The 13,820-nt window shown below is 49.9% G+C and overlaps 6 protein-coding genes across 6 annotated transcripts; 2 read left to right on the top strand and 4 right to left on the bottom strand.

Annotated features, from left to right (window-relative positions):
- Positions 1-506: 506 nt before the first annotated feature.
- Positions 507-1,328, top strand: N7506_006527 (putative TIM barrel metal-dependent hydrolase; the record flags this gene model as incomplete). Its single annotated transcript, XM_056955820.1, has 1 exon — positions 507-1,328. One exon carries the CDS (start codon positions 507-509, stop codon positions 1,326-1,328), a length of 822 nt encoding a protein of 273 aa, XP_056810154.1.
- A 479-nt stretch (positions 1,329-1,807) lies between these two features.
- Positions 1,808-2,227, bottom strand: N7506_006526 (uncharacterized protein; the record flags this gene model as incomplete). The annotated part of the gene is made up of 3 exons (XM_056955819.1): positions 1,808-1,864; positions 1,937-2,001; positions 2,056-2,227. The coding sequence occupies 3 exons, from the start codon at positions 2,225-2,227 to the stop codon at positions 1,808-1,810; spliced, it is 294 nt and encodes a 97-aa protein (XP_056810153.1).
- A 2,029-nt stretch (positions 2,228-4,256) lies between these two features.
- glr1 (glutathione-disulfide reductase GLR1) lies at positions 4,257-6,033 on the top strand (the record flags this gene model as incomplete). Its single annotated transcript, XM_056955818.1, has 3 exons — positions 4,257-4,645; positions 4,702-5,540; positions 5,603-6,033. The coding sequence occupies 3 exons, from the start codon at positions 4,257-4,259 to the stop codon at positions 6,031-6,033; spliced, it is 1,659 nt and encodes a 552-aa protein (XP_056810152.1).
- Positions 6,034-6,580: 547 nt separating this feature from the next.
- N7506_006524 (uncharacterized protein) lies at positions 6,581-7,510 on the bottom strand (the record flags this gene model as incomplete). Its single annotated transcript, XM_056955817.1, has 1 exon — positions 6,581-7,510. One exon carries the CDS (start codon positions 7,508-7,510, stop codon positions 6,581-6,583), a length of 930 nt encoding a protein of 309 aa, XP_056810151.1.
- Positions 7,511-8,267: 757 nt separating this feature from the next.
- Positions 8,268-10,146, bottom strand: N7506_006523 (sugar porter family MFS transporter; the record flags this gene model as incomplete). Its single annotated transcript, XM_056955816.1, has 6 exons — positions 8,268-8,558; positions 8,614-8,708; positions 8,764-8,936; positions 8,989-9,086; positions 9,141-10,080; positions 10,127-10,146. The coding sequence occupies 6 exons, from the start codon at positions 10,144-10,146 to the stop codon at positions 8,268-8,270; spliced, it is 1,617 nt and encodes a 538-aa protein (XP_056810150.1).
- A 656-nt stretch (positions 10,147-10,802) lies between these two features.
- Positions 10,803-13,276, bottom strand: N7506_006522 (fungal specific transcription factor domain-containing protein; the record flags this gene model as incomplete). Its single annotated transcript, XM_056955815.1, has 5 exons — positions 10,803-11,738; positions 11,795-12,058; positions 12,116-12,546; positions 12,603-13,008; positions 13,232-13,276. The coding sequence occupies 5 exons, from the start codon at positions 13,274-13,276 to the stop codon at positions 10,803-10,805; spliced, it is 2,082 nt and encodes a 693-aa protein (XP_056810149.1).
- Between the last annotated feature and the right edge of the window lie 544 nt (positions 13,277-13,820).

The following is a 13,820-nucleotide window of genomic DNA, read 5'->3' as shown; positions in this document are numbered from 1 at the left end:
GGTCACAGGAGTGTGGGTGCCGAGGCAGTGGGGTCGTGTAATCTCTGAGATCCTGCTCGGAGACTGCCGACTGTGGTTAAATGCAAAAAATCCTGCAGCACAGGGATTTGAAAGGGATTTGTGTTGATACGGACCTTGACCGATGAAACTGGGATGATAGTTCTCAGACACGGCCAGAGGGCGAAATTCCCCGGCTGGACCTACTCGTACTTCTCTGTCAGTATAACCTAGGGCTTCATTCTTCAATCCTCAATCCTGTTATTTGACTCCCCCTTAACTACTATCCATTCTTCAAACCCCTCCAAATTTTGCTTCTATTGTTGTCTGCAATCTATCATTCAGGATGCTGACTGCCGCCCAGCCCACCAATATACTCCATGGGGCTCCATCTATATCACTCAATGTGCTTTCTTCCCGTTTGGACACCCGCCGCTCAAGTCATACCGGCTCTGCGGGCATCTCATTAAAGCACAGGCTCCCACCAAGATCATGGGATAGCCACATGCATGTCGTGGAACCTGAACGGTACCCTGTCTCACCAGCTGCGGTGTACAAACCCACCCCCCCACACGCTCGCCGAAGCACTCGCCTTTGAGTCCGGACTAGGCGTTGAGAACCTAGTCCTCGTGCAACCATCGATCTATGGAGCCGATAACTCGTGTTTATTGGCTGCACTCAAGAAACTCGGACCGTCCCGCGGCAGAGGCGTGGTTGTCGTTGACCCTGATACCGTGCAAGAAGAGACATTGGACGAATGGCACTGCCTTGGCGTCCGTGGACTGAGAGTCAACCTCCAGTCCGTGGGAAAAGTGATGGATCAGGCTGAGCTCGAAGAGACCCTTCTTCGACATGCTGAGATTGCCCGTCCCTATAATTGGATCATCGAAATATATCTCCCTCTTAAGATGGTTCCAATGGTCGAGTCTATTCTCCCACAGCTCGGCGTGCGCATTTGTATCGACCACTTTGGTAGTCCTGAACTACTCTCGACCGACGTTGGTACCTCGTTTGATCCATATGAACTCGAAGGCTTTTCGTCCCTGATATCTTTGCTCCGTGCTGGAAGAACCTACATCAAAGTCTCTGCACCCTACAGACTCAGCAAAGACCATCAAATGCGTGATTTGCAGGCCATGGCACGCGAGTTTTTGTCTGTTGCTCCTGATCGCGTGATCTACGCTACCGACTGGCCCCACACACGCTTCTCCGGGGTTGACATCAACCCCTTCACAGAATGTTGCTTGGACCTGTGCGCGTCCCAGCCGGGACTGGCAGAGCGACTGTTCCGCAGAAACACGGAAGAAATGCTTGGTGTTGTTCCTGAATAGCTGTCCTGGCCTCCTTTTTTTTGCTGCGATAATTTGCATATTACTACTAGCATCTCTGCATCTGGAGCATGAAGCCTTTCTCTTCGCCTAGCGCTTCAGAATACCATAACGAATCATGATCTTTATTTTATCATACATAATCTTCCTTCATCCACTCCAGTCAATCTACTTCAATTTCGCTATGTCTGTATCACCCGTGGAAGGCCCTGTTGGTTTAATTACTAAAGCCGGTGATGTTGTTCTAGCCCTGAATGCCTTGTGTACCCCATTAATCCCACCCCCACGTCTATATTGTGCAGCGGGTATCTCATCGACTTGTTTAGACATCTGGGCAGCTTTTGAATAATGATATTTATCCTAGGATATCTGTTCAACATAAAATATTGACATCAAGCTGCTCAATATGAGCATGTTTCCTGTGGTCCGAAGCCAGCCATGGTCATCGTGTTGCTCCAACTAAGCAACTATGTATCACCTCCTTAGATATCCGCCGCATCCATGAAAATAACGTGCGAGGTACAGATCTTCTTGGGACCCTAGACGTTGAAAAAGACCGGGTTAGCAGGGCGCGGCTAGAGTTTTATGATAACATGTCCCGAGTAACTTACAATGGGGTAGCAACAGGCTGGCCGCGACTGGTCTTCACACATCTGGGGCTCGGTAAGGGTGTCACCTAGTAAATGGGTGGTTAGTAGTGCACCGTTGATCACATGTTCATGTTACATACAGTCCATGGCCTCATTGACCTTGGAGTTACCGCGTGCGGGCTTCATGTCACGGCAGCAGTAGGCAGATTGAACCATGCCAGTGTTGTCAGCCGCGAACTCGCAGTGCATGTTGATCTTCTTGGCCGAGACCATTGACAGAGCGGCGGCGAGGACGAGAGCTGATACACGCATTTTGGCGGTGATGATGTTACAAAAAGAGTGTGATTGGATTCGTAAAACGTCAAGAAGGTGGTGCGATCAGGAAGATGTGTTCCTGTGTACGAAGGAACAGGGTTGTTTACTTCTAGGGTCAAATCTAGTCTTCTGAAACAGAGATCCAAGGAGAATTCAATGGCCAACGCCTTGCTTCATTGGCTGGCCAGCCTAAGACTTGTTTTTCTTGCCTTCTGGCCGGGTATGAAGGCTGTCCAAGGGTCCGTTTATTGGTTGGTGAGAACCGTGAGTGATATCCCCTTGCATTCTTCATTCTTTATGAATGTGGAGGTTTCGCAGTGCTGTGGCTCATGGTCAACAGGGGCTGGTCTCTCTGCTTGGGTGGCTTGATATTGTCCACTTGTCGCCAGGGGGAGTGCAGTCACGTAGATCACTCCTGTTGAGGCAGTGGTGTCCGTGTGAATCTTGATGGCAATTGAAGGCTGGGTGCTATTAAGGGATGCATGAAGTCACCGTACGGAGTACATGCACACGCCTTGAAGACCCTCAAGTTCTTGACAAGGACGATAGCACCCATTTTTTATGTCATTGTACAGACTTAGGGCTTGTGAAAGTACTACATCGGCGACTGGGATCTTTGAAGTGCCGAGGATGCAGGCGCCACGTGTGATGTTGTGGTGTTCCCACTTGTCGACAAAACGGACCACAAATAACACACCTGAAGCCACGGGCCCAAACGAAGAAAATTGATTGTGCTTCAACATCTAAAATTAACCTGGCAGTGGTATTTTGAATGGACCCATTTGTAAGATTGAACCGATCAGTGTTGAATCAGGTGACATTTTGTTGAGGCCCCAACGCCGTTACTCAGCAGATAAGATCACCTGGTACACCGCCCCTCCCCAGATTCCCATTGTATACTCCCGGACCCCTCTCTTGACTTCTCCTTGCTATACCTGCTATACTCCTGTCCAGTCTTTGAAATGAAATCCAACACATCCAAGGCCGATATGGAGCGCTCTGTGTACATCCCTCTTTGCTTCTGCCTTATCTCCTTCGCCGTTATCGCCTATACTCGCTAGTCGCCACGGACTCTGGACGCCGACGAACAATCCTCTTCTGGCTTCCACGTTTGCTGTCTGAAACCTTGTCACTACATTCGGAAACATGATCCTTCACATCTATCCCCGACCACATTACATGCGAGCCCGAACTCTTCAGCCCCGCCTTCTTTCAAACACCGAGGGAAACATCTAGGCAACCCCGCCACAGACAAGTTATACGAGCCAGCCACCATAAGCACCGTCTCACGGCTCGCGATGTGTTGCCCAGCAGAAGACGCACAATGTACCTGCAATTTCCCTAGCCTCAACCTGCCACCCACCCTGCCACCCTCTTCCAGTCTTTCAACAGCTGCCTGAATCGCCCCTCGGAAAGCATGGTCATGGCACTCTTGAATGAGTGTCTACTATATGCAGGCAAGAATTGTGCTTTCACTCACTGGCCTTTTCTTGTTGCCTTTGGCACCGTTTCCATGTCTATCTGTTGTTTCAATGCACCATTTGTCATTTGAATGATATGATTGGTACTTTCTTGTTGTTTCGACTTATTTCTTGACAAGTTCGCGACTGCCATGACTCTCAACACTCCCACAACATGTTCCAGATCCTCAACACTGGTTCTTGAGTTGAAACTCATACCCCGATCTTTCCTTTCTATATCTGAATTTTTCCCGGCGTGCTGGTCACACCTTGCCACTCTCTGCATTTTCCTTACTATACCCCAGTTATCAAACTCGACAATCGAACAATCTAACACTTTAACTTAGCCTTCCAATCCTCCCACATGTAAACAATCCAGACCTACCTCGGTGCCCAGGTGGGGCGTGGAGATCACGTAAGCATCGTAATGCTGAGAAATCACCCGGGTAATGGAACTTTGGAAACACCGGCAGAACGCGCATTATCGAAGCCCGATATCGTCACCATATTCTTTTTCCGTCCCCGCTCACCTCAGCTGTACATAATTTATTCCCCTCTTCCCCTCCATGCTCTCCCGCTCCCTCCAATCTTCCCGGATTAGCTTTCGAGCATCTTCATCTTTAAGATATACCGGATACAACATTGGTCGTTTGACCGTGAACCGAACTCTGGCGACTATTAACACTCCCCGTCCTACACCCGCGGACTCAATTGCTCCTAGCTCTCGACTATCCACTATTTCTCGTCACTTCTCCTCTTCCGCTCTTAAGAACGAACAATCTTCAAACATGGCTCCCGTTGAAGTTCAGCAGTATGACTACATCGTCATCGGCGGCGGTAGTGGTGGCAGTGGCAGCGCCCGCCGCGCAGCCGGCTCGAAGGAAGCTGGTGGCTATAGCAAAAAGACTCTGATTATCGAAAGAGGCCGTGCTGGTGGCACCTGTGTCAATGTCGGGTGAGTAATACTCTTGATCCGCCGCTGGTTTATGTCATTGACACTTTTCCCGCTAGATGTGTTCCCAAGAAGATGACCTGGAACTTTGCGACTATCAACGAGACTCTTGAGATTGGCAAGAACTACGGCTACTCCAACACAGAACAAGTCAAGTTTGACTACAAGCACTTTAAGGATACCCGCGACAGCGTTATCAAGCGTTTGAACGGCGCCTATGAGAAGAACTGGGCCGGCGCCGGAATTGACCTTGTCCACGGCCGCGCTAGCTTTGCCGAGCCTAAGGTCATTGAGGTTAAGCTGGACGATGGTTCTGTCGCCCGCTACACCGCGCCTCACATCCTGTTGGCGACCGGTGGCCGCCCCAGCATCCCCTCCGTTCCTGGTGCCGAAATCGGTATCACCAGCGACGGCTTCTTCGAGATGGAACAATTGCCTCGCAAGATCGCCGTTGTTGGCGCTGGATATATCGCCGTTGAGCTTGCTGGTGTACTGAACGCTGTTAACGTTGAGACCCACATGTTCATCCGTGGCGAGACCTTCCTGCGCAAATTCGATCCCATGATCCAGGAGACCATGACCGATCGCTATGAAGCTGCTGGTGTCAAGCTTCACCGCAAACACGCGGGATTCAAGGAAATCCAGCTTATCCGCGATGGCAAGACCGAGGGCGAGGAGCGTCTGATCAAGCTGATCAACCACGATGGCTCCGAAATTGAGGTTAACGAGCTCCTCTGGGCTGTGGGCCGTGCTCCCGAAGTTGAGGACCTCAACCTGGACATTCCGGGCGTGAAGCTGAACGCCGCTGGCCACGTTGTGGTTGATGAGTACCAGAACACCACCGTCGAGGGAGTTTACGCTCTTGGTGACATGACTGGCCAAGCTGAGCTGACCCCAGGTAAGTCATATCTGCCCCTATGTTCTCTGTTAATATCACATCCACTAACGTCTGGATGATAGTTGCTATTGCCGCCGGCCGTCAACTCGGCAACCGTCTCTTCGGTGGCCCTGAGATGAAGCACTCTAAGCTCTCATACGAAAACATTCCTACCGTTGTCTTCTCTCACCCTGAAGTTGGCTGTGTCGGTCTTACTGAGCCCGAGGCCCGCGAGCGCTACAAGAAGATCAAGGTCTACTCAACTCGCTTCACTGCTATGTTCTACGACGTCGGCCTGTCCCCCGAGGAGAAGGCCAAAAACCCCACACGCATGAAGCTTATCTGCGCCGGTGACGAGGAGAAGGTTGTCGGTCTGCACATCCTTGGTCTCGGAGTTGGTGAGATGCTGCAGGGCTTCGGAGTCGCTGTCAAGATGGGTGCTACCAAGAAGGACTTTGACAGCTGCGTTGCTATCCACCCCACCAGTGCCGAGGAGCTTGTGACTATGCGGTAAACATCGACTTTCAGAGCAATTATGTGAATAATATCTCGAGACTTCTATATTTTATAATATCGAGACCTAGAAAATATTAAATGCGTTCAGCTTTACTTTCTCACTCTCAACATCCAGTGAAATGGTCACATAACCTTCTTTTGATATTCTTTGACTTAAGCTGAGGATGTTTACAAGACTTGATCTGATTAAGATCTCGAGTGCAAGCCGGTCCAAGTCCTCAACTGAGAACTGGTCACGCTAATCGGCAGTGAGAAGGGTTTGAAGTCCTGGCAGATCGGCACTGATTGACGCCTCTGGCCCAAACTGGCGGCCCGGCCCATCTCCCCCAAACTTGACTTGGCCTTGTTTCACACCTTCATCCTCTCCTTCTATTTTATTGTGACTCGACGGAGTGCGATCGGTGTGAGCGGTGGAGTATCGAAATGGAGAAAGGGACAAGAAAAAAAAGACTAAATGGATATACACTACTCGAGGTATCCAGGACGCCGTACTCTAATACAGCGTGAACATGCCTCTACACTGTCTGCGTTAATATTTAATTCGCTCATAGGCGACTGCGCACACTGATCTGAGAGACTTGAGACGGGCCAGGTATCTGATGATTTGGAACCTTCTCACCACCCCAGAACGTTTGAACAGCACCCCAATATTGAACAGGGTTCTCCATTATTAACCCACAATGCGCACCATGCTCAAAGAGAGCCTGTTCCACGCGGTACCCCAAACTGCGAGCTTCTTCAAGATGCTCCTGAACATCAGTCCAGCCAACTACCGGGTCCTCCTTGGTATAAATATACAATCTCCCCGGACTCGATCCAAAAGTATTCGGATCATTAAGCAGAGCTCGCAACGCCCGTACGGAACGCAGGACACCAGCCTGCTGCAAACCAACAACAACAGACATAGCCGGGTAGAGAAGTGCCCTGCCCAGGAGTTGAGCAGTTGGGTTATCAGGAACCGCGACACGCGCCGCAGCGTATGACTTGCCGAGGCTATTATCTCCGGGACAGCAGTCCAATATGATGCCCTTGAGGCTCGCGAAGAAGGGTGCGCCCCGGTCTTCGGTCTCTTTCATTGCCAAAGCGAACTGACATCCGGTCACTGCTCCACCGTGCGAGAACATGTGGAGCAGTGTACCGGGCTGGGCATTCCCATTTCCCGCGATCGTTAATATCCGGCGAGCAGCCTCACATGCTGTCTTCAGACGGGATCGGATCATGCTAAGGGGTCGGAACGCCACATTGACAACATTTGATGTCAGGACGAGAACGCTGGTTGCTGGGTAAAGGAGTTGATATTGAGAAACGTATTTGTTGATGCGGCGGGGAGTGGCTCCCCCGACCCAGGTGCAGAGGATGACCAGTGCCGGCGCGCTAGCGTCGGCCGGTGGGCTTGCTTTCCCTTTAGGCTCATACAGAGAGACTTCCCCGCCCAGGGCTTCGAAGCTGTTGGGATTGGGGTTTGCGGAGGCCATGGATTATCGTGGGTGAGGTCACTGAGGTGTTCATGTGTTAGTGATTCGGCACTAAATCGTGGTATTGAAGAGAGGGTCATGGCGCCGTCTCCGAGTTTATGCTAGCGCTTATGCCGGTAGTCTCATTTGGTATTGGTGGATTATTTATTGAAGCTATTTCGTTCTGTCTTTCCATAGGCTCGGTTTGTTTGACTTGCGTCTTTCAAGGTTCATTTCCCGAGGGCGCCCCTGTGGGCTGGGGATTAGGCCAAGCTCGCGGGGTTTGACCCCTGGCCCATTAAAGATCACTGTGCTTTGGGCCTGGACTTTAGGTGTGAATTTATGCATTTGGGAACCTTCGAAGTAAGTTTGTCTCATCGATACCCAGACAGAATTAGCTAGACAGTATAAAGGCTAACTCATGATTATGCATCCCATGATCAAGTGGAAGAAGGAAAATCAAACTACGCCCAAGGCTCATACATGTAGCCGTCTCAGCAGGACCCGGCGGTGCTGCGGCGGCTACCCGGCCGGGTACTCTGCCCTAGTTGAGCTGAGCATGACGAGTTCCGCAGTGTGGCTACCAAGAGGTGTTTGTATTCTCGCAGTCACTGGATCAAATGATACAATTGGGCATACATCAGCCTTTCGGCCGCATCAATCTTGCGACAGTTCGAAGCGATTCCAAGCCCAAGACCTTTACCCGGTTTGCCTGCACCAGAATCTAGCCATGGATGAACCCAAACAGACATGTAGGCCCCAGAAACCTAGCTTTGGTTCACTCTCTTTCTTCCAAAGTGATACCTTCTTTGTCAATGTGCTGCTTTATCATGATGTCCGCATCTTCCGCAACCCCCAATCTAGCCCTGACAGTTAACATTCGGGCCAAGTCTTCCTGACCCTGGTTGCCCCCGAATAACAGATCCATTTCCTCGATAGGGACTCCTTTCGTTTCAGGGACCAGGAACATCACCCAGACGAAGAGAATGACGCAAAATGCCAGGAAGAAATAGAATGTGCCGAATGTTATACTTTCTAACATCCGTGGGGTGATCAAGGCAACGATGAACTGTGAGAGGATGTCAGATTTACGAAACACACGGTGCAATCAAAAAAGGTCTTACGTTGGTCAGCCAATTAGTTGCGATGGCAATACTCACTCCCTTGGAGCGGACACAAGGTGGGAAGATCTCGGATGGCATAACCCAGTTGACGCATCCTGATTGACTGATGAGCACACCTAGACGATTCGATGAATTTTTCAGAGGGCTTACCAATACTATAGGCGAAATTCGCAATGTAGATCCAAATAAAGACTGCCGCTGCCCAGCCTGCACTGACATTTGTTTCCCATCGGTTGCGATAAACGGCATACAGTGTGCCGACTAGGAGCTGAGAAATGCCCATTCCAGCTGCGCCCAAGAGTAGTATCTTGCGACGGCCCCACCTGTATGCTATTAGCGACAGTAAATGCAAGAGTGCAAGAAGGGTTAGCTCACTTGTCAATAAACATGATCGTAGGAATGGTGAAGACGAAATTGATAATTCCAACAACACCTGTTGCGAGAAGACTGATCGAGTCTCCATCAAGTCCGATCTTGGTACTTCAGCAAGGGGTTCATGGTAAAGTATTCAATCGAATAGTACATACCGATCTAAACATTGTTGGAGCGTAGTATATGACAGCATTGATACCGGTGAACTGCTGAATAAATTGCAGCATGCACGCAATCAGAAGACGGCGGTTGAGATGGCGAAGAACAAAAAGATCTTTATACTCCCGAAGCGCAATCTGAATCTTTCCGCTAACATTCGGATACTTTGCAGCTCTTGTCTCCTGTTCAAACATGCTGGCCGCTTTGATCTCCAAGAGTTCAAGACGAATTCGTGGATCCGATTCCGGCACACGACGTAATCGACAAAGGACATCGCGCGCTTCCTCTTCGCGGTCTGGAAGCAAGATGTGATTAGCCTCGGTGATAAAAGAGTAAAAGTTAAGGCTATGATGGGAAGTCGACGAACCAGCTTGTACCAACCACCGTGGACTGTATGGCAAAAAGAAAGTGCCGACTGCCAGGAGCAACGAAGGCACACATTGGAATGCCAGAGGGAAACGCCATGCAGCCTCTGATTGTCCATCCCCCGTTCCTCCGATATATTGTGTCCCATAGTCCAACCAGAAAGCACACATGATGCCACAAGTGATAGCGAGTTGTTGAAGTGCGACAAGGCTCCCACGGAGCTCCGGTGGTGCCACTTCACTCAGATATAGTGGGACAACCATAGACAGCATTCCGATTGAGACACCGGTAATGAAACGGGAGATAAACATCATAGGCATATCTTGGGCTCCTGCTTGAATGGCCGAGCCGATGAGAAAGATGATGTTGGCATAGAGAATTGACCAGCGTCTTGAGAAGCGGTCGGCGACAGGGCCGTTGGCGAAAGCTCCAAACATTGCACCCAAGGTAAGTATTGAGACCATCCATCCTTGAAGTCCGGCATCGTTGGCGAGTCTCGGGAATCGTTTGCCCTGTTTGGAGCCATGGTTAGTGACGAAGATACTGGTGGAATGATCTGATCTCACAAAGCTGTTCATAACCAGTATCCCAGAAATCACACCTTGGTCATACCTACGAGTAGAAACTCGTTAGCATGGTGACCTTTCCGAGGTAGGAGCGATGTCTGACCCGTAGAGAAACCCTCCAATACTAGCAAATAATGCTTGCGAAAAGATATAAGGGCTTCTTATCAGGCCCTTGACTCCTATGAAACCGAGTGAGCTTCGTTAGGATGATCGTTCATTAGCCCGGCCTACCTGTTGGACCATAAGAGATCTGTATATCTCCGATAGCCGGACTATCATGAGCCACCATTTTCGCGACTTAAGAACAGATGAGATAGGCGATAATAATGGGAGAGGTATTTGAGCCACGCCATAGCGGGCTTAGCTTCTGTTTTATAGACGCGGAATTGTTAGCGCTCACGCTCGGCACGATCAATAACCTTGGAATCAAAACCTGGGGTCTGAGGATCCGGCTATTTCTTTCCCCAGAGTCGTACCATTCGTCAAAGAGCTAGTAATCCTCTAGTCCCGGGACACTGATCCCCGAGGGGATAAAGTGACATTGGGCACATCGGACCGCTATGGTCCTACCTTCGGAGCCTGTCTTCCGATCATCCTCCAGAATTTGTTCAATATCAAAACTGGCCAGGTGGGATTATATAAACCCAGAATCCTGCTCAACTATGGTCGAGCTTCTAGATTTCTTTACTGTCTGCACGGCTGTATCATAAGAAATCGACTCAAATTTTAGTTTGAAGGGTCAAAAGACCTCAACCAATTCTGATCAATGTTTGATGGAATATAATCAAATGCCTCTCCTTCGCCCGTACTTGGAAACCCATTGAGCCCTTCAAAGAGATCCTTATCCCATGATGTATCCTCAAAAAGCATCTGAAGCGTAGGATCAACCGCCAGCAGCGTTGAAGGAACATCGAAATCTGCCGGCACTTCTTCCTGCTGGAGTGGAACAGATGGATAGTCATTCGATGCTTCCAGTCCCGCAACAGGCGTCGAAGATTGCTGCAAAGGCTGCAGCTGATCCCCGATTCTCTCCAAAACTTCCAAACAGCGCGTTGCCGCCGAATTGCGCTGGCTCAGAGATGCCAAACAGTCCCTAGATCGTATAATCGAAGACAACCACAGCTCATTACCACCATGCTCCAACGCAGCATGATTTGGCTGCGTCGGTCGTAGATGATGAATACTGAGAACGACTGCAGCTTGAAAAATAAAGTATGTCGCGTACCAGCTCAGACCCGCGTGAAGAATATCAAGATTATCCCGGCAAAAGTTCGAGATATCCTGGATTGTTTCGACTGCTGTGAAATGACACATGTTTTGCGCTTCTTCGTGGTCAGAGGAGAGGCTGCATAGTCGTTTACTTCCCCACCACAGCATCATGCGGAGATTTTGTTCTTTCCACCGGACTACTGCGCGTGGACCTTGGAACCAGTGTGGGACGTTTGGTGCGGTGAAATAGCAGGGTAGTGATAGTTTCCATGCTTTGAATTGGTTGTCGATGGATCGTGAGATCTTCAAGTCCCACGAGCTTTGATTTATTGAGGATATTATCTCGCTGAATACCACATTGCCAATGGATGCCAGGCGGGCTTGGGCAATAATGGCTGAGTAAGAAGTCGGGTGATCGGTTGGTGGGGGGAGATTGGAGGCTAATTCACAATTCTGGGAGTTGCATTAGCGATGAAATTGGGCTTGATTCTCATCGTCGGGATACTTACCGAATCGTCTATATTTCCTGGAAGTTTGGTCTCTATGAAAGAGTCGGAGACCATGATAGGCCTTCCGGTTGTGAAGCTGAACCCACTGTCAAAGCAGTATACGGTCCACCATACCACGCGCCGCCGCTCGTTGAGCAAAGTGTTGATAGCTGTGTTTCCTGGTGGCGGCTCACGATGAAGACCCAGGCCAAGCGCCATTCGATATGCGATTCCGACAAAGTTGTATCCGGTATTGGGCCTGTCTCGCTTTTGGAGATAGTTCCCCTGTAATCAAGTCAGTTTCTTAACTCAGAGCGGCGCAATATAGATTTGTAGACATACCATCAAGAGAAATGCTTGGACAGCAAGAAGAGTGCCAGACTCTAGCATTCGCATAGACATGCGTGAGCGAGCAGCAGTATAGTAGTGACACTGCTCTGTGTCCTCCGTAATAGTCCAGTGCCCAATTGCCAAGACAAGGAAAAATATCGAATGCCATGTCGATCGAGAATGGATTTGTTGGCGGTTCTCGTATTCTCTTCGAAATGTCCTCTCATGCAAGATGGGATATGATGGGTTATACCATGTGAAATAAGCGTCGATGAGGCTATTTATAGTGGCGGTGTCTGCGAGGTTGACCGGCGCAGACGGGCTACCGATTGAAGAAGTTTCGGCAAGGGAGGACTGCTCGTCGTGGACACGCCGAGATTTTGGGTTCTTGTGTGGAATCAGGTCTGAGATGGACCTGAGAAGACTCGACCCTGAGGTGTTTCCTAATTCCAGTCAGCGTTTCGGCCCGTGGAAATGGGGTAGGACGGTAGGGCCTCACCGAGGTAGCCAGTCTCTGCTCTCTTGCTTGGCAGTGATGCCATTCCATCAAGTGGTACATTTTGAGGACCGGATGGTGAGGTGAGTGAGGGTTCATTCCATTCAAGTCTATCCGACAGAGCACCGTTCTCTGGATCGGCTCTCGACGCCTGTGATGTCTGGGTGAATGCTTCGATGTCTAGACCACGATTGCTTGTTATCTCTTCCAAAGCAGCTTCAACATCAACGTCCGGGTCGATTCGCTGTATCAAAGAGACAAGAGCTGCGCATCGGAGCTCTGTCGCATCCAGGTTCCTATCTTGCATAAGCCTGGAAAGATCACAACGCACAGGACCGATGCCATCGCTCACCTTCGTGTCAATGGTGTCCGAGAGGGAGGCGGACCAAACACGCAAGTCTTCTTCACCCTATTGCAATAAGAGCACGGTTGATCCCCAGAACACTTCACTAAACATTAGCGGGTGGGAATGGGAATGGGGGTCGCAGGCTCCTTACCTTGGTCTTGCGCTTCTACAGATCACACCATAGTCAGTGATTGGTCACACGTCAAGTAGCGTTGATCTTACCCTGCATTCCGTACACTATTGCTAGTCAGTGGGTGAACTATCAGGACTGGGCCGAACGTCATACCGCTCGGGCATCATGCGGCCCTACTGGGCGCTTGGACTTGGGCATCGGGTTGATCCCAATAGCAATCGAGTCAAAGATTCCGATATTTCGTCTCGGGATGCGCTCTCAGATTCCGCTGTGCAGTTTTGCGTAACGTCGCAAATCTTAGCGGAAGTTGTGCTTGATAGTATCATCGGCCCGCAGAGCTCCGATGAGGCACTTCGGAGTGGTACGATTGTCCGAGCCCTCATCTACAGGCTCTCAGAGTTCAACATTTCTTGCGCCTGTTATATTATTGGATATGATTTTCTTGTTCGGTAGATGCAAATATATTTGTCAAATGAGATGGCAGCGAAGGTAAATTAGGCTGTTTCATGAGCATCAGTTCCCCGCGTCTAGTATCCCCACCAAATTCCCCGGAGGCTGCAGAGTATGTAATGTCCACGGGTCTGACCAGCTTCTTTCATTTGAGACTATCAAGGTGATCACATAATTTAAGTTGCATCTTCGTGATGGGACAGATTGTTCTTTTCATTAAAGAATCGAAAAGAAAATCCAATGCCCTTTTAAAAGAGTATGACGACAAGCAACCCTTATGTCTGTCTCGGCG

The sequence above is a fragment of the Penicillium brevicompactum genome (assembly GCF_028827555.1).
Source record: "Penicillium brevicompactum strain IBT 35665 chromosome Unknown utg000005l_segment0_segment0, whole genome shotgun sequence".
NCBI classification, from domain to species: domain Eukaryota; kingdom Fungi; phylum Ascomycota; class Eurotiomycetes; order Eurotiales; family Aspergillaceae; genus Penicillium; species Penicillium brevicompactum.
Note: the sequence above shows the minus strand (reverse complement) of the source record. Positions and strands in the feature narration are given on the sequence as shown.